Source organism: Phalangium opilio, unplaced genomic scaffold, assembly GCF_054372755.1.
Source record: "Phalangium opilio isolate 3A_F unplaced genomic scaffold, DU_Popi_V2 ptg000002l_1, whole genome shotgun sequence".
NCBI classification, from domain to species: domain Eukaryota; kingdom Metazoa; phylum Arthropoda; class Arachnida; order Opiliones; family Phalangiidae; genus Phalangium; species Phalangium opilio.
Genome location: NW_028324144.1, coordinates 2957169 through 2978932, shown reverse-complemented (window position 1 = coordinate 2978932; position 21764 = coordinate 2957169). Strand labels below are relative to the sequence as shown.

The window sequence follows — 21764 nt, the reverse complement described above, 5'->3', positions numbered from 1 at the left end:
TAAACTATCTTTAACAAATATACACCTAAATTTAACCTTCTTTCTGAAACGACCAGAACAGCACAAATTATAGAAATAATCAGGGAAAATTCACAACCCTTGGTTACTACCTAAAAAAAGTCAGGGAAAAATCCCTACAAATAATCAGGGAAAATTCACAACCCTTGGTTACTACCTAAAAAGGTCAGGGAAAAAAACCCTACAATTAATCAGGCAAAACCTTGTTAAAGGAGTTTGAACCCGAAAATTTATGACTTATCCTAATTAGGCCCAGTTCTAATAATTATTTATAGCTCTTGAAAAAGTAATGTAATGGGTATTTGATACACGATGTAGCAAACCAAACGAAACCGTCAGAAAGAATTTTAGAGTGGGCTGTAATGGTGTGATATAAATCAATATGACTGTCACTTTTGTCACAGCGAACCCCTTTTTTTCTAATTCTATTCTAGCGTAGAATATATAGTTTTTCTTTTGAAAATGCCGCGCATCATTCAATTTTGTTGAATCCTCTTTCACTTCATCTTCATCTTGAGCTTCTTCTTTTAACCCATCCCATCCCACACTTACTCCTACTCCTACGGAGACACTGGTTGGCAATGCTATAGATGCAGAACCAGTGAAATCCGGAGACGTGTGTTGTGTGTGCCTTGGCCTAGCAAAGATTGTTAGCGATTGCGTTTGCGAACTCTAGTAGCTCGGCGTTCAGTTGTCTCTCAGACGTTAGTTGAACGTCACCGCTCAATTTTCGAAGGTTCTTTTATACCTACCTACGTATTAGGTAGTGTTATATACCTTTTTTCTGTGAAAGAAGTATACAGTGTCGTTTATTATCGATGAAAATTTAACCTCCAAAAAATACAAATTTTAAAAATGAAGTTTTTTAGAATTCCCGCTGCGGTAAGTTTAACGTTTTTATTGACGTAGGGAATTGAGATTTGACGTTTGAAAATGTTATGTATGTACTTTGCGTACTAAGAACTACTTATTTGAAGGAGTTTAAACAAAAACAGTGGGATGCTCGAATGTTTAAGGGAGTTTTTTTATTGCAGGGGTTTATAATGTTATGCGTATTTCATTGATTTTTATTTTTATGTTTATTTATTTATAGTTATTGTAATTAATTTAAGGCTAATTTTTTCCGTTTCTTTTTTATCTTTTCGTTTTTTTAGCCAGTAACAAAAACTAAGTCTGCCGATTGTGGTACCGCTACCAGAGAAGGTGAAGAGAAGACCCCCAGAAGGAGTAGAAAGACATTGTAAGTACTAATTGATTTTGATTACGTGTTTTAATTAGCGTTTGAGGGATTTATTTATAAATTAAAAATTTTTAGTTCGGTTTTTTTTTTTTAAATTATTTTTAAGTCTAGACATTTATTTTTCTTATGCAATTAATTTTAGCAAGTCTTGTAGGTATTTTAGAGGTGAATTCTAATTTTAGCAAATGTCTATAAATGTATTATAAAGTTTTGAAAGAATCTTTAACTAACCATCGATGTTTAAAGTATTTTTTCGTAATTTATTAATAAACTTAAAGGAAATTGTTCAGTTTGTTTTATTTTTACAAAATTTAGGCGTCGCTTTTAGCAATCTTAATTTATTAATAAACTATAAAGAAATAAGTAGTTCAGTTTTATTCAGTTTTACAAAATTTAGGTGTCGCGATTGGGGACTAATTTTAGCTAATATTTACATACAGTCTAACGAGAGATATTTAGCAAAATTCTTTAAAACGTTTTGTGTTCCCTCAAAATATTACGAAACCTGGCCTCTATATATCTAACCACCACGTTAATTTTAGTCCCGTTATTTTTAGAGCGCAAGACATGAAGCTTCGACTAAGTTTTCTTCGGCGTCGTAACACGGAGACCAACTTGCAACCTCAACAGTCTGTACGACCTAGTACCGAAGATGCCATGAAATGGGCTGAATCTTTCGAAGAATTGACCAACAGTAAATGTAAGTATCGATACTTCAACTACACTTTTTCTTCGTGTATAGCTTGTTTAGTTTCGAAACTCCTGGTTATTATAAATAGAAATCCGGGGATAGCTCATTTCCGAGAAAAATCCCGCAATTTGGCACGTGTGTTTTTCTTTTAAAGACTTGTCTAATATATTTCTTTTTCCGTTTTCCTTTTCTCCATTAGACGGTTTGGCACTATTCCGAGCTTTCTTGTCCAGAGAATTTAGCGAAGAGAACATTGATTTCTGGCTAGCGTGCGAAGATTACAAGAAAAGCCGCCCTAATAAACTACAGACAAAAGCCAAGAAGATTTATCAAGATTATGTCGCCGTACAAAGTCCCAAAGAGGTAGGCTTAATTACCAAAATATTACCATAAGATATCTTGCATAAGCATAAAAGCATGACACTTCCTATACTTCGTAATGCTACTGAGAAACTTACATCTCGAGCTAGTTCGAGAACGACAAGTCCTACTACACTCGGTGGTGGTTAATTTTGCATGCAGGACCAAGTTCCATCTAGGTCCTATTAGTCTGCATTACTAAGCCTAAATTTGACAGCAGAGACTCACCAGGCCTATGTTGTTTTACCCCGAATCTATGACCAGGGTTCGTACAAACCTGGAAAACAGGGAAAACCTGGAATAATCAGGGAAATAAATAGTTGACAAAAACCTCAGGGAAAATTCAGGGAAATTTATAATTTTTAGTAAAATTCAGGGAAATTTATAATTTTTAGTAAAATTCAGGGAAATTTATAATTTTTAGTAAAATTCAGGGAAATTTATAATTTTTAGTAAAATTCAGGGAAATTTATAATTTTTAGTAAAATTCAGGGAAATTTATAATTTTTAGTAAAATTCAGGGAAATTTATAATTTTTAGTAAAATTCAGGGAAATTTATAATTTTTAGTAAAATTCAGGGAAATTTATAATTTTTAGTAAAATTCAGGGAAATTTATAATTTTTAGTAAAATTCAGGGAAATTTATAATTTTTAGTAAAATTCAGGGAAATTTATAATTTTTAGTAAAATTCAGGGAAATTTATAATTTTTAGTAAAATTCAGGGAAATTTATAATTTTTAGTAAAATTCAGGGAAATTTATAATTTTTAGTAAAATTCAGGGAAATTTATAATTTTTAGTAAAATTCAGGGAAATTTATAATTTTTAGTAAAATTCAGGGAAATTTATAATTTTTAGTAAAATTCAGGGAAATTTATAATTTTTAGTAAAATTCAGGGAAATTTATAATTTTTAGTAAAATTCAGGGAAATCAGGGAAATAAATAGTTGACAAAAACCTCAGGGAAAATTCAGGGAAATCAGGGAAATTTGCGTCAAACAGGGGCCAAGTAATTTAGCAAAATGTTCGTCAACATACCGCCCTCCATAGGATTAACATTACACTAAACTTTGGAGGCCCATAACTCTGGTTCTACTAGAGATGCGGGGATGTCCTTTGAGTATGTTATAGTCCTATTTGTCCCCCATCCAACCATACTAAAAACTTAGGGCTACGACAAACAGGGGCCAAGTAATTCAGCAAAATGTTCATAAACATACCCCCCTCTATAGGAATAGCATTACACTAACTTTGGAGGCTCGTAACTCTGGTTCTACTAGAGATACGGGGATGTCCATTGATTATGTAGTAGTCCTATTTGCCCCCCCCCCTTCTTCGTTAACATTTGCTCCATAGGATACTCCACATACGGGAAAAACCTGGAAAACTCAGGGAAGTATATGGGGAAAAACCTGGAAATCTCAGGGAAATTTGTTTTCCAAAAGTTGTATGAACCCTGATGACCTACCTCATTCACTTAATGACAAGCTCCAGTTTTTAAGTTACCAGACATTACAAACTTATGGAAGGAACATATCTTATAAACTTATGATATAATTCGTAACTTTGACATTTACTGCTGAGAGCTAGTCGTGCTTAGACAATTACATCATACATACATTTATTACGTATTTACGTTAATGAACTCCGACTAATTTAAGCCATATTCTTTCGTTAAAGGTTAATTTGGATCCCACGATGCGTAACTCTATATCCAGTTGTCTGGTGAACCCTGAAAGGTCATCTTTTGACCCGGCGCAACGTCGTATCCAAGGCCTATTAGAACAAGATGCCTATCTTCGTTTCTTACAGAGCGAATTGTACTTGGAATTAGCTCGTGCCTCGTCCAACAATTCCACGAATAACAGCAACAGTACCTTAAGTAGCAGCAGATGAACTAAGTCACCTCAATCCCCTCTTCCAACGTTTAATTCTAACGCGAGTTCGAAGTTCCATGGACAATTGAACCCAAATATTTCAAGATGGCGGCGGTGTTCTCTTCGTTTACGAAAATCCTCGAGTTGGGATGTCGGAACGAAGATATGAGAACACTTTTATTCGCGCTAACAATTAACGATAAACAAGTGAGTGTTTTCGAAAATTAAGTACAATTACTTATGAAATGAAAGAATGTGGGTCCCCGGGAAAGATTTTTTCCCATAACGGATCTGGTCCTGAAAAACCGGATGACAGGACACTTAAAAAAAATAAATACCCCCAATATGGCGGACGCTATCAGGGATAAATACATCCCTTCTTCAATCCACCGAAACCCCTTCCCTTAAATTATTAACAAGTATTTCTCAAATACCTTCCCATCATGCACTGAACTTTGGAATTGAAACTCTTTTTAATAAAAATCTCTAACTAACAAACAATCTTATGAAATCATATCTATAAATAACAAAGGGAAAAACAATCTCCTCCGTTTAACCAACAGACTTAACTAATCTTCCTTCCTAACTTTAAATTATTATTACAATTAACTAATGTAATATCATAACAATACTAGTCAAAGTGATTCTTCCAACAAATCGTGGTGGCTAATAACTCTCGTAATTTATTTGAGCATTCATGACCATTTAGGCCTAAAAATTGGGCCTAATTTGAACTTTTAAAAAAAGCAAACGAAGCTTTTGACAAGCGAAACATTCCATTAATTGACGAACATTGAAACGGATTTTTCAAGTACTAAAAGCTTTAAAAAAAAATAATTAACCGTAGTGCTGGTCGCTACGACTTTTTCGAAAAACAAATCGAATCGAAGTGTTAGCTATTTATCGTTGTTTTATTTTTGTTTTTCGTCTTTTTTAGTTATTTAACTATAACTAATTACTAAATAGTAAAGCCTTATAGGATATTTATTATGAATACTGTGTGTCTATAAAGAAGAAACATGTTTGTGTTTAAATTTTACTGCTGTCTAAAGCAATATTTAAAATAAAGCACTTTTCTCGAAGCTAATAATGATAACTAAGAGTTCCAAATGTTTATGGTCTCTGAATGAATAATTGAAATTAAATGTTCTATTTTTCTTTGTCTTCTAAAACGTCTTCGTTTACTTTAAACTGAATAATTGTTTATTATTCTTATTTATGTTAAATGTCGTTCGCAGAATGATTAATTAAGTGATCTGAAAATTTTTCAGAGCAATATGTAAAATAAATCATATTTCAACCTATACATTGGCTTCTAATTTATTTTTCTCAATTTGTGTGGGCTTAGTGGGCTAATATTCTATCGAATATCATCACGAATATCATCACGGAGCTTCTCTGGGATATCATGTTCGGTAATATGCGCTGTTATTGGTTCAGTTAAACATCACGTTTTTTCAGATTTTGTCGAGCATTAAATATGTTTCTCAAGCTAGGAAAAAATATTCATACATAATCGAAGACTGTCAAATATAAGAAGGTATTTGTTAAAAATGCTACTTTCCAGTTTTAAATACTTCAATTAATAAGTGATGAAAGATATTGCTGAAAAATATTTAAACTAATCTGATATTTTAACCTTTAATATTTGAGTTTTTGCTCAAATTATAATAAGCAGGAGACGCCTTATTCCCAAAGACTAAGAATTCTTACGACGAGAACTTCTATAATCTATAAATGAAACAAGTTGAGTTCTCAGTAAGTTGGAAAGAATTCTTAGTATTTTGACTCAGCGCTGGCCAGAATGCCTAGCCCTAGAATATATTCTAGCCGATTCTAGAAGCGTTGCCTACGTTAATCAAGGCCTGTGCGCGGTAGTCTCGAAGGGGGCGACTTTTAAGAAACCCGACTTCTTATTTTCTCCCTATTTAACCGCGAGATTTCATAGATAGCTTGACTTTTGCGAAAATGAGCATTTAAAATTCCAAGCGTGAGAAAATGAACATTTCAAATTAAATTCAAAGCGCGAGAAAATTAACATTTCAAATTATTTAGGTCCAGCTAATAGCGCCTCAGGTGAGAGAATTTGGCAACTTAAATTTGCCAAACAAAAAATAAAAATCGGCACCGCGCACAGGCCTTGATTAACGTAGGCAACGCTAGAAGCATCGAGTAAGACCAGGTGGTAAGACGGAGCATGTGCTTTCTGCGTTTCTCCTCCAGGCTCCTAATTGGATGAGGGAAAACCTGATAGTCTTTGTTGCAAGGCGCACGTTCTCATCGTAATATAAATTTGCTAATAATTCGTTATAAAACGAATAATTATAAAACATTTAATTAAATATAGGAGTGTTTGCGTACCTTCAAATTTACTGTAATCATGGCATCGATCGATGAAGTAAGTTCTTACTGTTCTTTTGATATAATTTTAAGACCAAGGCTTAAGCCTTGACACCCACTTCAATTTTTTCAATCCTTCAATTTCAACTTTCTGCTTAATCATTGTTATTTTGCAATTAATATAATTTTTAAATGCGCTGATTATTTTCAGTTAAAGCTTGATTTGGAGGAAATGAAGAATTTGAAAGATAAAGCAACAAGAAATCGAGTTCAGTCTATTTTAATTAAAGAAATTGGTCAAGTTGAACGTGAAATTGAAGCCAAATTAAAGGCCTCTCAACCTTCTCAAAGCGGCAGTGGTGCTTGTGCCTCTGGTGGATCTAATTTATGCGTCGTTAAAATAATTAATTACGGTATGCTACTAATTAAATAATTTAATTTAATTTTAATCAACTCAAATTCATAAAAAATAAATAAACAATTAATTAATTAATAGCGTGGGACCAATCCGACAAATTTGTGAAACTTTACGTAACCCTTGATAAAATTCAAACGCAACCTCAAGATGCAGTTTCCGTATCCTTCACCCAAAGGTAACCCTTAAAGCGTTAAATTTTAATTATCAAAAGTTTTAAATAATACTTAATTTTTATTTAAATTTAAAAGAACATTAGAATTCCAAGCCATTGTTGAAAACAAGGTTCATTCTTTAAAAATCACAAATTTAGCCTATGATATTAAACCCGCTGAAAGTCATCACAAAGTAAGGTTTTAATTTAATAAATTATAATAAATAATATTGATTTTAATTAATTAATAATTAATTAAATTATAGGTAAAATCAGATATGGTGATTTTATTTCTACGTAAAGATCAACCTAAGAAATGGGCTTGCGTCACCGCAATTGAAGAAAAGGCGAAAGAAGCTAGAATGCCCAAACCAAAAGATAATGAAGATCCCAGTCAGAGTATTATGTCATTAATGAAACAAATGTACAATGATGGAGATGATGAAATGAAGAAAACAATAGCTAAAGCTTGGACCGAAGCCCAAGATAAAAAAGAACCAATGGAGCTGTAATTACTAATTAACTGTTTCTTCATCATGAAAAAATATTAACACATTAAACACTTATTTGTTTGTCCCATTTTTATTTAATAAAAAATAAATATAAATAGATTGGTATCGATAATTAATTCGTTATTAAATTAAATTGAAACTAATATTATTTATAAACTTCAAATTTCTCCCGATAGATGGCGTTAAGAGCAAAGGCGGGTAAAGAGACAGAAGAATAAATCTCCCGCCAAAATTGAAGTATTTTCCCAGGTATTTGAGTGATGGCATATTTGTGCTTAAAATTAGTTCAATAAACAACTAATTTTACACTCAAACTTGTTTAAAATTAGTTATTATATTTTATTAAATCATTATTTGTTTAACGAGGATGTCAAAAAAGGTAGGAAACAAGTTTAAATAGATGGCGCTAAATTGTGACGGAAAACCGCGCCAAATTATAAAATTTTCCCGCTTTAAATCGGTTTACTTGGAAAACTACTAGTTTTACATTTTTAACTAACAGAAATACCATGTTTAAAATTAGTTAAGTAAACTACTAATTTTACACTCAAAAATTGTTTAAAATTAATTATAATTTTATTGAATAATTTTTTGTTGAATGAAGCTGCCAAAAAAGGTAGGAAACATGTTTTAATAGATGGCGGTAAATTATGACGGAAAAACGCGCCAAATTATTAAATTTTCCCGCTTTAAATCGGTTTACTTGGAAAGCTACTAATTTTTCATTTTAAACTAACAGAAATACCATGTATAAATGAATCTAATACCTTTAATCAAAATAGTTAATATCCATTATTTTTATTAGGCCTAAATCCACTTGTTATTGTTTTGATTTCACATTCGTGAATATGTCACTGAACTTATCACAAATGCAAAAACCAATTTCCTCCTGAACATAACATCTGGCGTTGTTTATTCATATAATTTTGAAACGCGCCTCTTCCCAAACATTTATTTTGACATAACGTTTAAATCTGGTAGCGTCATTCATGTCGCCCTTTAAAATTTTAATATTCTTTCCCATAATTCCTTTCGTCTTCTGTAACATTTTGGAAGCTACTCTGAAATCAATTCAAGCCACGATTGAAAATACTGAAGAAATTTTCAGTACCAATATTAATGATCCTGATTTTGACCTTGGAATTGTAAGTGTCAAACAAACAGAAAAAAATATACTTGATTAATTTGGTTTAATTAATTTAATTTCAGGAAGGATTAATTACGAGTAAAGGTTACCCCTTTGAACTACACAGAGTTTCAACTCCGGATGGATATTTATTAGAAGTTCATCGAATTCCCAAAGGAATCACAAAATTTAACGAGTCTCACGAAAGACAAATTGTTTTCTTACAACATGAAATTTTTACGTCGAGTACTGATTGGGTTATCAATTTTCCTTATAATAGTTTAGGTAAGTAATTTTATTTTATTTATTTATTGGTTTCTTGGAAGACAAATATAAACACTGAAACGGCAGAAAGTGTCGAAGTCGTGGTCTGCTGTGGAATTTTTATCCTTGGATGAAGTTTACCTTCTTTGAACAAGAAGGCCCTTGCCACTGAAGGAGAGTTTCCCTTCTTTAGAAGGAAATCTATCCTCGGAGGAAAGTTTCTGTTCTTTGAAAAAGAAGGCCCTTGCTACTGAAGTAGAGATTCCCTTCTTTGAAAAGAATGCGCTCGCCTCGGTTGGACAGATTACCTTCTTTAGAAGGAAACCTTCTATCCTCGGAGGAGAGATTCCCTTCTTTGAGAAAGAAGGCGCTACACACTGAAGGAGAGATTCCTTCTTTAGAATGAAACTGACTATCCTCGGTGGAGAGATTCCCCTTCTTTGAAAAAGAATGACTTGCCACTGAAGCAGAGATTTCATTCTTTGAACAAGAAGTCGCTAGACACTGAAGGAGAAATTCCCTTCTTTAGAATGAAACCGACTATCCTCGGAGCAGACATTCCCTTCTTTAGAAGAAAGTCCACTATCCTGGGAGGAGAGTTTCCCTTCTTTGAAAAAGAATGATCTAGCCACTGAAGGGAAGATTACCTTCTTTGAGAAAGAAGGAGCTAGCCTCGGATGATAGATTCCCTTCTTTAGAAGGAAACCCACTATCCTTGGAGGAGAGATTTCCTTCTTTGAAAAAGAATGACTTGCCACTGAAGCAGAGATATCATTCTTTGAACAAGAAGGCGCTAGCCACTGAAGGAGAAATTCCCTTCTTTAGAATGAAACCGACTATCCTCGGAGCAGACATTCCCTTCTTTAGAAGAAAGTCCACTATTCTGGGAGGAGGGTTCCCTTTCTTTGAAAAAGAATGCGCTAGCCACTGATGGAAGGATTCCCTTCTTTGAAAAAGAATGATCTAGCCTCTGAAGGAGAGATCCCCTTCTTTAGAATGAAACCGACTATCCTGGGATGAGAGTTCCCCTTCTTTGAATAGAAGGCGCTTGTCTCTAAGGAGACATTCCCTTCTTTGAAAAGAAGGCGCTAGCCACTGAAGGAGAGTTTCCCTTCTTTAGAAGGAAACCTTCTATCCTCGGAGGAAAGTTCCCCTTCTTCGAAAAAGAAGGCCCTTGCGACTGAAGGGAAGATTACCTTCTTTGAAAAAGAATGCGCTCGCCTCGGATGGACAGAATACCTTCTTTAGAAGGAAACCTTCTATCCTCGGAGGAGAGTTCCCCTTCTTTGGAAAGAAGGCGCTTGTCTCTGAAGGAGATATTCCCTTCTTTGAGAAAGAAGGCGCTAGCCACTGAAGGAGAGATTCCTTCTTTGGAATGAAACCGACTATCCTGAGAGGAGAGATTCCCCTTCTTTGAAAAAGAATGACTTTCCACTGAAGCAGAGATTTCATTCTTTGAACAAGAAGTCGCTAGTCACTGAAGGAGAGTTTCCCTTCTTTGAAAAAGAAGGCGCTTGCCTCGGATGGAGAGATTCCCTTCTTTAGAATGAAACCGACTATCCTCGGAGGCGAGTTTCTCTTCTTTAAAAAAGAAGGCGCTTCTCTCGGAAGGACAGACCACCTTCTTTGAAAAAGAAGGTACTTCCTCTGGAAGAGAAATTACCTTCTTTAGAAAGAAACCGACTATGGTCAGAGGGGTAGATGAAAATCATTGTCATTGAACCAACAAATTAATACTTACTGTCATATTCTAACACATTCCCAGATCAATGACTCAAAACTTGTCGAATTGGCCACTTATGTCCAAAATGGCCTATTACTTTCATTCATTTCTATTTGCTTTTGCTTGTAGGTTTTATTTTAGCCGATGCTGGTTACGATGTTTGGATGGGAAATTTCCGCGGAAACATTTACAGTAAAGAGAATATTTTTATGCAAAAAGGCGATCCGGCTATTTTTAATTTCGCTATTGACGAAATGGCTTTAACTGACTTACCAACTATGATTGACTTCGTCTTGGACTTAACTTTCTCTCAAAAATTGTTTTACATTGGTTATGGAATGGGAAATACCGCAATGTTTGCCTTATTATCTGAACGACCTGAATATGGAGAAAATGTAAGACATTTCCCTTCCAATTTAATTTAATTAAATTTAATGTTAATTAATATCAGATTTAAACTAGAAACTCCACGCGGTAATTGCTCTGGCACCCATGACTAAAATTCCAAACTTTGATACTCCAGTTCGAGTTTTATTGCCGTTATTTAAAGATGCGAAACCTTTACTTCCGGTAACACTTTATCATATGTTTATAAGATATGTTCATGACAAGCTCCAGTTTGTAACCACTGACAAACTTATGGAACATATCTTATGAACTTCTTAATTGATATTACTTAACTTTTTAATTGATTTCGAACATCGTTTAGATGTTTACGGACATATTAGGAACCAAAAATGAAATTTTCCCTAATTATGAATTTTTTGAAGTAACTACAAAATTATTTTGTCAAACTGGAATTGCTCGCGAAATATTTTGTTCATCGAGTATTTATTTTTTATTGGGTCCTGAATCGAGTCAAATGTTCAATGTGGTAAGCGTAAGCTTAATTTTGATTACGAATAAGTCAGTGTAACATTGGATTAGGGAGAACATAGAGAAAGACCTACTGTGGCTTACATAATGCTCTAAAGCTACCTTGACTTATTGTATTAATTTTCTATAATATCTCATAGTAACTTCACACTTGAGACTTAACTACAAGATAATATTCATAGGCTTACTATTGCTCTAAAGTTAAGTTGAATTTTCAGACAAGAGTTCCTGTTTATTTATCACATGCTCCGGCCGGAACTAGCGTGGATACTTTACTACAATATATTCAGGTCTAATTAAATCCGTTTAATTTAATTTACATTAAATAATATTAACTTTAAATATATTTAGAGTTTTAATGGAAATTTTCAAAAATTCGATTTTGGATTCATAAAAAACAACGAATATTACGGACAGGTTAGTGCGCGCGCATTTAATTAGGCCTAATTTTAAGCCTAATATTTATTTTGAATTCGTAGGCTTATCCTCCATTATATAACACAAGTCACGTAACAACACCAGTGGCGTTATTATCGAGTTCAACCGATTATATTTCCGTTCAAAAAGACGTGGATTTTTTGCGGGAAACTTTGCCAAATATCGTACTTGACGTTATCGTTGATAAATTAGCGAAAGTGAAAATATTTTCGCACATTGATTTCGTCTACGCGATTAACGCGGACAAAATTGTTTATAATCACGTGTTAAATTTTATGAACACGTTTCCCGTTAGATGAGGCTGCTAGCAAAGGCGGGAAACTATTTTTAATAGATGGCGCTAACTCACAGCAGAAACAACCGCATCATAACCAGGGCCGGAAATAAGAAAAATTTCTTATGGGACAAGTGTCCAGTGACCCCCTGTTTGAATAAGAAATTTATAGGACATTGTCCACTGAGTTTGCAAAAATAGTGTCGCTTCTCCATAGCCAAGCTATCAAAAATTCGGAAAATTTATTGGTCAAACTGTCCAGTGACCCCCTTAGTTTTTAAAAAAATTATTGGACATTTTAAAATTTTATTGGACAATGTCCAGTGTCCTGTGCTTATTTCCGGCCCTGATCATAACAAAAACTTTCCCGCTTAAATTGTGTTTACAACAAGTTCAATAAACTAACAATTTTACACCCCAAAGTTGTTAATAATTTAGTGTTAAATTTTATTGAAACAATTTATTCGTGAATCAAGTTACATGAGGCTGGAGAAATAATTTTAATAGATGGCGCTAAATCATGGTAAGAGAAAGCGCGCCAAAACTTAAAAAGTTTCCCGCGTAAATGGCGTTTCCCGCAAAAAAAAAATTTATACTTTAAACTTTTTGGAAACGTTTTTATTCAGTTAATATATGCAATCTAGCAATTTGTTACCACTTAGCAATACTTAAGGAGACCTAACTGCATGTAACACACTTTAAAGGAAACTAATTCCAACTCCATGAAAAATGGCATTAAATTTCACTGTTGAAACCTTGATTAGTTTGTGTACATTTAGGCCAAACGTATCTTATCTCTTAGAAATTTGTTTAGATTTCCAAAACTGACCCTAATGACCTCCATAAATAAAGATAAAATTAGACTAAACATTATTCATTATCATTCACACAAACACACACCAACTAAATTAGTTTTCCTTCAAAGTAGGCAATGCATAGGTGCGGTTTAATGTAGCAAAAATATATCCCAGACAATGTTTGTGTGTGTCTCTTCATCTGACTTCTAGGCCTAGGCCTAGCAGCGGAGTTGTTTAGAATTTTTTCGGGCGTTATTCGTGAGAAAATCCCTCTCGCGTTTTTCCATAGTCCCGTATTTATACTCCCCTTGTGTTTTAAACCGCATTTGATGGAAGTTATAATTTACACGATGCCCCTTCGGATCGCATTCCGCGTTTGAAAAAAAAAAGTCCTCGAACCTAAAACGTCATAAACCTACGCGTTCTCTGAGTGGCCCGCTGCTTCTTTACCCCTCCAGGGGTTACGAGTTTTGCGGGAAAGTTAACATTCAAATACCAAGCGTCCGTGGTGATAGACGCGCCCGATCTACTATTCTAGTATATGAAAAATAGTCCGAGGTAAAAAGCCTTAATTGTCAAGGTTTTATATGTGCTTTTGTTGATAATTGCGTAATAAATTAAGAAATAGATTTTAATTATACTATTTTATACGCTTATCGTGTTTAATTAAGTTTTATTTAAGTGTTATTCCGCTACGGGACGTTTCGCGGAGGGATACAACACCCCCCATTTTCGGATAGAAACTTTTCTGCCACTTTAGCATCGTGCGCCGCGTAGAGAACAACAGGTCTCGGTGTCGATATGGGACCACGATGTTTCGGTGTACGAGATTTTTAACGTTTAATTCCTTTTTTAATCGGTGTATTTAATTAATTTTAGTGTTTATTAATTAACGCGATTAACATTTTACCGGATACCTCATCAAACCGTTGGATTACTCGTCGTTTTGAATGTGTTTTGTGACTTAAGTAAACTAGAAGTCCTTTGAAGTGCGTCGGGATAATTTTTTCGTTCCATCTCGACCACGGTGATTCTTCCTTCGACATGCCGCGATTTCGGCATTTTTGGCCGATTCTTTTAATCGCCGTTCTTGGATCATTCTTTGATTTAGTGCAAGGTAAGAAAGACGCTGCAATTTAATTTAACAATGGAACGTATTTATCGCCGATATAATAAACCTACAGAATTTTATGGAATTTCATTGTTTATAATTTGACAACGGTCGTTTTGCATTAAGCCTCGGTTCCGTAGGCAGACTCATAACCTTATTGACCCTTGATACCATGATGGGGTTTGAACTTACATTGATTAATTTTAAGGGTTAACGTTTATTTCAATTATATCAAGTGTTTTTAATTAATATTAAGGCTGATTTGAATGAAAATAAGCGTGTACTTGAATTTAATCGTCATTAGGCCCATTTCCATACCCGAACAAATTTTGGTCTATTTTAGGCCTACGTTTCAAAATCAAACCAACAAATCCAAGTTATTAATGTAAAACAATGCATTACATTAGGCTTAGCGAGAAACATGTCTGACCATAATCAAATTCTATAAACATCCCGTCGAACAAGTACAACTTCTTACATTGTTTTAGGCCCTATCTTAATTGATTTAAAAAGAAACATACAGTTAGCTGACAAGGCTTATTTAACAAGTGTCTCTTAAAAGTAAAAGACCATACGGAACGGCAAACTTGTAAGCGGTAAATCTTAGCGTTAACTATGCTTAGCGAGAGATCAAAGAATCCGCGGTTCTAAATTTAGTTTGTTGAAAGAGGGAATCCCAGATTTTTCTCTAGTGTCTAGGACCGTGGGTTAATTTTAGGTTCACACTCCCCTCAACCGATTATTTAAACAAATACGATATAGGCCTAACAAGGCTTAATTTGCGAGAGCCGTTTAACCGCTAGATTGATTATTATTAATAAGGGCCCCTTTTTTACTACTTTGATTTTATATCATTATCATTATCGTCATTTGAAGATTTCACGGTTCTTTCGTATCTTTTTTTCGAGCCTTGATTATATTAAGTTGTAATATTTCGTCACAGTTCCATATGAGTGCGTTGAAAAGGTAAGGCATATATATTACTTTCCTCTCGCCCCCCCCCTTTTAAGTCTTTATCAATGGGAAATTAAGCATCCGAATCGTCTTTTTATTATGAAAATAGCTGTTTTTGCAAGCTTTTATTGAAGTTGAAAAGGCATAGGAAATTAATACGCGTGTAAACGATCTTTTAAATTTTTAACAAAGGCTTAAGAGAAATTTCTTCTTGACACTTGTTTTCTTTTGTGAGTTTTTATGCTTTTTTTGAACAAGATATGTTTATTCTATTATAACCATATTGAAGTCTTACTTAGAACCAACTAAAACAGGAAAAAAACACTCGTTTTTGTTACGAATCTAGCTTGAAATATGTCAAACTTTCAGTATTGCTAAGCCTAACTCGTACGTGGGCTTAATTTGTAGTCTGTCAGTAAATGCTAAGCCTAACTCGTCTTGTACTTAAGCCTAAACATTTGAAAAAGTGGGCTTAATTTGTAGTCTATCAGTAAATACTAAGCCTAACTCGTCCTTTAGCCTATTTTTTTAGAAAAGTAGGTCTAATTTGTCTTCCGTCAGTATTGCTAAGCCTAACTCAAAAGCTAAACCAACTTCAAACTTCCGCCTAAACAGTTTTAAAAATAGGCTTAACTCATATAATTATGCAAAATTTATTATTTATATTTTAGCCTAAAATACTTTAAAATTAGGCTTTAACTTCTTTTAAATCTTAATTAACATATTTGGTAACTGTAATTATTTCAAGGGGTTTAATTTTATTGATATAAAGTTCAAGAAACCTCCAAAACAAAAGTTCCTAAATCAGGATATCAACAGTTGACACTTCATAAAAATAAAAGAATGAGGGGTCAATCATATAGATCTCTATTTCTAACCCCCACTTCTTCTTCCCCCTTCAGTTATGTTGTGTGTGTATATGTATGGATTCTTTTGTCTATTTTTCTACGAAAACTTTTTATACATTATTCCATAAATTTTTTTCATCTCATCGGTATATTTTCTTACCCCCCCCCCTCCTCTCTCTGGCGGTCCCGTCCCGCTGAAATTTCTCCTCGGATCCGCTTTTTAGTTGGCCCCCTTTTGTGTCGGTCACGTGCTCGAGGAGCTCCAATGGGACTAAGCGAAGGCTAGGCGCGCTTTTTTCTCGAGCTCGGTTCCCACGCTCGTGGCTGCTGCAATGCTGCCTGCTAGATTTTCAATTTTTTTCTTCGCCCGACTGCTCGGCCCGAAACGACAGCCGGCTCAAGGGGAAATTTCTGTTTCGCGCTACTGAAGTTTGTAATCTGAAGTTACGAAGTTGGTTTTATAGATATGATAAGGAAACGGTGGACAGTGGTAGGGCTTACCGTGCTTGCGGTGATTTGTCTGTGATAAGGGAAGGGAGAGATTAGACTATTTTCAGGGTGTTTTTGAAATATTAGCTGATTATTTTATGAGTTTTAAGAAATGAACGCGGATTTAATGGAATTTAAAAAGTGCATAAATTTAATTTTTTTTTATTTATTAGGAGATAAATTGAGATTTTTAAATCTTTTAAAGTTTGTTTTAGGAAATGTACTGGGAATTTACGATGTTTTGGAAAATATTCGGAGAATTTACTGACATTTTAGAAGAGTTTTTGACATTTTAGAAAATATTCGGAAAATTTACTGAAATTTAGAAGAGTTTTTGACATTTTAGAAAATATTCGGAAAATATACTGAAATTTAGAAGAGTTTTTGACATTTTAGAAAATATTCGGAGAATTTACTGACAGTTTAGAAGAATTTTTGACATTTCAGAAAATACACTTAAGAAGATTTTTGGTCATTAGAAGAATTTTTGACATTTTAGAAAATACACTTAAGAAGATTTTTTGACATTAGAAGAATTATTGACATTTTGGAAAATACATTTAAGAATTTATTCACAGACAAAAAGTGCTTACTTCTGCTTACTTACTTCTCGCTAGATATAGGGAAGTTTGCCTCGGGGCAATACTTTTGAACTACGTCCGTGGGGGGTGGGATTAAAGGGGGATTAGGGGCTGGTGGTGGTGGTGAGCCTTTTGCTGGGCGCTCTCTCTCCTCGATCTGTTCGGTGCTGGTGTCGGGGGTGTGAGGGGTGCAAATCCAAGACGCTCGAGGGAGTAAGAGGGGAGACAGAGAGAGATCTCCCATATACTTGTTGCTTCCAACAACCCCAACAAGACTAGCTTAGCTTCTTCTTTCAAACGCAAAAATCCTCCATCTTTCTTCGTCTCAGTCTTCTTCCTTACTCAGTGTGTGACTGTGTATGAACTCGCCAAAAATTGGAATCACATTTTTTTGTTAAGCCTAACGTTGAATTTACGAAGGAATTTAAAATTAGGCTTAAGGATTTACTTACCTCTGTTATGCAAATAAGAAATATGAAAACCTTTTTTGAATTCTTGATTTTTTTAAAGTATAAGTTTTAACTTGAATTTAGCTTAAATAACTTAGTTAAAAATTTACCTAAGACCTAACGACTAATTTAGGTTCTTACCTTTGTTAGGCCCTGCAATGAAGAGAAATTAGGCTTAAATTTCATATCTTTGTTAGGTTTAATTTTCTTACCTTTTTTTAGGCCCTATAATAGGGAGAAATTAGGGAAACTTGGTTATAGTGCAAAAATAGTTATGTTAGGTTAGGCCTAATTTTTATGTTATGGTGAAATTAGGCTTAACGTTTTACCTACGATATAGGCTTAAAATAGACCTAAATGATATCATAATTATGCTAGGCCTAAAATAGACCTAAATGATATCATAATTATGCTAGGCCTAAAATAGACCTAAATGATATCATAATTATGCTAGGCCTAAAATAGACCTAAATGATATCATAATTATGCTAGGCCTAAAATAGACCTAAATGATATCATAATTATGCTAGGCCTAAAATAGACCTAAATGATATCATAATTATGCTAGGCCTAAAATAGACCTAAATGATATCATAATTATGCTAAGCCTAAAATAGACTTCAATGATATCACAATTATGCTAGGATTAAAATAGACGTAAATAATATCATAATTATGCTAAGCCTAACGTCCAAAATTAAGGAGAAATTAGGTGCTTAATGATACAAGTACCATTGTTAGGTTTAAAATGTACATACAATAATAATTAGCTTAAAATTAATAATATATTAAAAATGTGTCAAGTACCGCTATTCTTTGACAAAGTCCGACTCGCTTTCAAACCGGATGTACTACTACCTACTTATAACGCTGTGACCCCGTTTGACCCTGCTTTTGTTAGAGCTAAGCTTAACCTAACCTAACAGAGAAATTAGGCCTAAAATAAACTTAATATTGAATTGAGCGATTAACATTAAATTCCATAGATTATAATATTAATTTCGGTTTTGTTTTAATTAGGTTTGGTATCTTGTTCACCAAACCCTTGCAAAAATGGTGCGTCTTGCGTTTCAAATCCACGAGGAGAATCGTATTGCAAGTAAGTTGAAATCTCAATTATCTTCCCGTCACTTCAAAATAAATTAATATTTTGTATCTGGTCTAACCGTGGGAAAATAATAATTATTAACTTATTAAAAAAAATTCCCTCTGAAGTATTTTTACAATTGTAATGTTTTCCTCTTAAAAACCACTTGCAAGGAAAAATTTCGTAATTAATTTTTGAAAGCTCAGATCTTGCTTTATAATGAATAAATTAGCTTGTTTTAAATGGGGAATATATTAAAATCTAGACATGAATATTGCGTGAAAGTTACCACCGAGATGGGAAAACCACAGACTTCAATACAAGGAAAGTTGTCGTATTGAATTTAAAATATCGATAAATTATAGTCTAAGATTTTGGAAGTAAATATTGGCCTTGTGTGATGTCACACGCGGTTGACGTTGGAGTTATAATCAGTTAAGTCGTTGAAATATGTATGACGTCAGTTTTTGAAAGTTAGTCTGCAATCAGTCGTTAATTTTGAACAGTTTGAAAATTGAAATTGTTTATGCAATTATATAGTGTAAAATCAGGCGGTAGTTTTGGACAGTTATAGTTCATTATTGTTTTGAAATCAGACTTTAGTTTTTAACAAAAATAGTATGAAATTAAGATCCTTATTTCACAAAGATTTTATACTATTTTTGAAATCAGGTTTTCAGGAGCAAAATTAACACAAAATCAGTCTGAAATCAGATTTTCAGGCCTTAATTTTGATCAAAAACAGCACAAAATTAATCTGAAATCAGATTTTCAGGCATTAATTTTAATCAAAAATAGCTCAAAATTAATCTGAAATCAGATTTCCAGGCCTTGGTTTTGAACAAAATTAGCGCAATCAGTTTGAAATCAGGATTTCATTCCTTAGTTTTGAACAAAATCTGTTAGAAATCAGGCTTAGATTTTTGAAGAAAATTATAACGAGTGGTTTCTTTCTCCGAAATTATAGTAAGATAAACAATTAATTATGATATTCCTGTCGTAATTAAATTATCTCATTAGTAAATTTAATCGACAAGAAAAAGGTGCTGGATGTTGTTTACAACTGTAGTAGTAGCACTTAATTGTTCATTCATTCCCCGCGGCTATGGGTCTATGCCCCCTGTCAAAAATTACCTCCCCTAGACTAAACTGAACTGATTGCGGATGTTCAACTGAAAACTAACTTTGTTACGGTTTATTTTCTATCTAACAACCCCCATCATTGCATCCTCCGCGCGTTAAGCTCCTTTTTATCTAATTGCTAGCTGTTCCTGCCTGCCGCCTTTCATTGTTTCCTTCCTATAACTTTTGTGTCTTTATACCCCGAAAGACACTAACCTCTCTTAAAGAATAACATAATTCCGCCCCCCCCAATAGCTCCATCTTGGCGAAGAAAATTTAATTTGGGACCTTTTTGACATCAATTCCACAAATCCATTGTTCTATTTTATAATTATTCTAACGGGTTACCTATGGATACAATATAGAGCTTTGATGTTCTGGGTTTTTAAAGGTGGTATTATAGCTTTGGCGTTATGGGTTTTGTTACTTTTGAAGCTTTGACGTGACGTTAGGGGTTTTGTATCTTTGACGTAATTCAAGAGCACGTGTATGCAATTTTCTCGCGCCAAATTTGAATTATAATTCCGATTTTAAAGGCCGACTTCCATCGAAAAGAGTTTTAGCGAATTGAAAACCGAGGATCGAGACTAACAATGGAGCGACCTTGCCGATTTTCGAATCCCCGCTGGGTCAAAAGATGGAAGGGTTCTAGCTAACTGAAAGCCGTGCAATGTGGTTCTAGCGAACTGAAGATACGCAATAGATTTTTTGCTTCAGGGGAAAGCAAAAATTCGAGAGGAAATAAATTTACAAGTATTTCTATTGTTCATCTTCAGTTCGCTAGAACCACATTGCACGGCTTTCAGGTAGCTAGAACCCTTCCATCTTTTGACCCCAGCGGGGCTTCGAAAATCGGCACGGTCGCTGGGACATTTGTTAGTCACGATGCTCGGTTTTCAGTTCGCTTGAACCCTTTTCGCTGGAAGTCGACCTTTAAAGCGCGCTAGACGTTATGGTACACATTTCCCCTTAAATTTCTGCAAATACAAGCGCTATAGTTTGCAATTTATATACCATACTCAAAGAATAGGCAGATGTCTCGGTCTCAAAGCTTTACACGTGTTCCTAAAGGCATTAATTAAAGTAATTAGGCTCCTAACGAGAATTAAATTTGTTACTTGTGAACTAGTTAGTGGTTTTGAAAGGGACTCGCATTATGCTATTTCGAGATACAAATTAATGTGTATTGCTCATCGACACTGTCTTAGCCCTTTAAAAAAAACTTATTTTTTTTTGTCTTAAACAATAAAAAGTGGTTTCGTGTTTCACCTGCCATTTTTTGCGCGTATTTTTAAATACTTGGGATTTAAAGAAATAGATTCAAAGTATGTTCTGTAGTAGGGAAATGGCAGTTCGTTCATATTGTCTATTTGATAATAGCGTTGAGTGCCAACGCTTTACAGAGGGGGCCGTTCACTAAGTGTTGTAAAAGGGTTTGAAAGTACTTAACGGATACTGCAATTTATTCGCGATTACTGTGGTAATAAGCGTGGAATTATAATATCACTGATTACGTAATCAATATTAAATACCCCCCTGTTCTTCCGCTGTATTCATTGGTTCCTGTCGTATAGAGTTTGTATTCCGGTGATCACCCGACAGCTGGTGTCAGTTTTTACCTTCCCACTTTGAGAGAGCTTTACACCATAGACTCCATACTCCATAACCATGCTCTTGCACAGCCTGCGTTACAATAGGGTACCCCAGTAACGGTTTTTCCTCATTTTTTTCCCAACGGTTATTTTATGCCATATGAGAAGCCTTAATAATTAAGCTCGTGAACTAGTAAGGTTATGCTGTGCACGTGGCTCGCTTGATTTAGCGCGCGCGTTTTTGGCGCCTTTTTCTGTTGCGTTTTGTATTGCGCTGGATATTGTATAAGGGTAGCGATGTTTTTGGCGCCAAATTAACCTTAAATGGCGTTGTAAATTAGTAATTACTGATGATTTTTATCTTACCGTAATTTATTATTGTTATTTATAAGTTTATTGTAATTACCAATAATTCCTTTCGAATG

The 21764-nt window shown here is 34.2% G+C and overlaps 4 protein-coding genes across 8 annotated transcripts in view; all 4 read left to right on the top strand.

Annotated features, from left to right (window-relative positions):
* The window catches only part of LOC149718273 (uncharacterized), a 134707-nt gene extending 129214 nt beyond the window's left edge, over positions 1 to 5493 (top strand). For 2 of the 3 annotated variants that reach the window (XM_089839816.1, XM_089839963.1), the window contains 4 exons: positions 1173 to 1258; positions 1801 to 1958; positions 2149 to 2312; positions 3991 to 5493. In XM_089839816.1, the coding sequence (XP_089695942.1) occupies positions 1173 to 1258; positions 1801 to 1958; positions 2149 to 2312; positions 3991 to 4206 (624 nt within the window). In that variant the 3' untranslated portion in view covers positions 4207 to 5493. The remainder of the gene's footprint in view (positions 1 to 1172; positions 1259 to 1800; positions 1959 to 2148; positions 2313 to 3990) is intronic. The other variant, XM_089839890.1, reaches the window with a different exon arrangement.
* An 870-nt stretch (positions 5494 to 6363) lies between these two features.
* LOC149718272 (calcyclin-binding protein) lies at positions 6364 to 7707 on the top strand. 2 transcript variants are annotated; one of them, XM_089839698.1, is made up of 6 exons: positions 6364 to 6469; positions 6535 to 6585; positions 6739 to 6940; positions 7024 to 7120; positions 7194 to 7290; positions 7363 to 7707. In XM_089839698.1, exons 2-6 carry the CDS (start codon positions 6568 to 6570, stop codon positions 7606 to 7608), a joined length of 660 nt encoding a protein of 219 aa, XP_089695824.1. In that variant the 5' UTR covers positions 6364 to 6469; positions 6535 to 6567; the 3' UTR covers positions 7609 to 7707. The 2 variants fall into 2 exon arrangements, with proteins under 2 accessions (XP_089695824.1, XP_089695746.1); XM_089839620.1 differs by having other exon boundaries at positions 6431 to 6449.
* An 890-nt stretch (positions 7708 to 8597) lies between these two features.
* Positions 8598 to 12701, top strand: LOC149718271 (gastric triacylglycerol lipase-like). Its single transcript, XM_089860795.1, has 8 exons — positions 8598 to 8753; positions 8818 to 9019; positions 10851 to 11116; positions 11184 to 11291; positions 11431 to 11595; positions 11816 to 11887; positions 11949 to 12014; positions 12077 to 12701. Exons 1-8 carry the CDS (start codon positions 8598 to 8600, stop codon positions 12332 to 12334), a joined length of 1293 nt encoding a protein of 430 aa, XP_089716921.1. The 3' UTR covers positions 12335 to 12701.
* Positions 12702 to 13611: 910 nt separating this feature from the next.
* N (neurogenic locus Notch protein) overlaps positions 13612 to 21764 on the top strand; it is a 69904-nt gene continuing 61751 nt past the window's right edge. For both annotated transcript variants that reach the window (XM_089839506.1, XM_089839425.1), the window contains exons 1-2: positions 13612 to 14223; positions 18559 to 18637. In XM_089839506.1, coding sequence (XP_089695632.1) covers positions 14151 to 14223; positions 18559 to 18637 — 152 coding nt within the window. In that variant the 5' untranslated portion in view covers positions 13612 to 14150. The remainder of the gene's footprint in view (positions 14224 to 18558; positions 18638 to 21764) is intronic.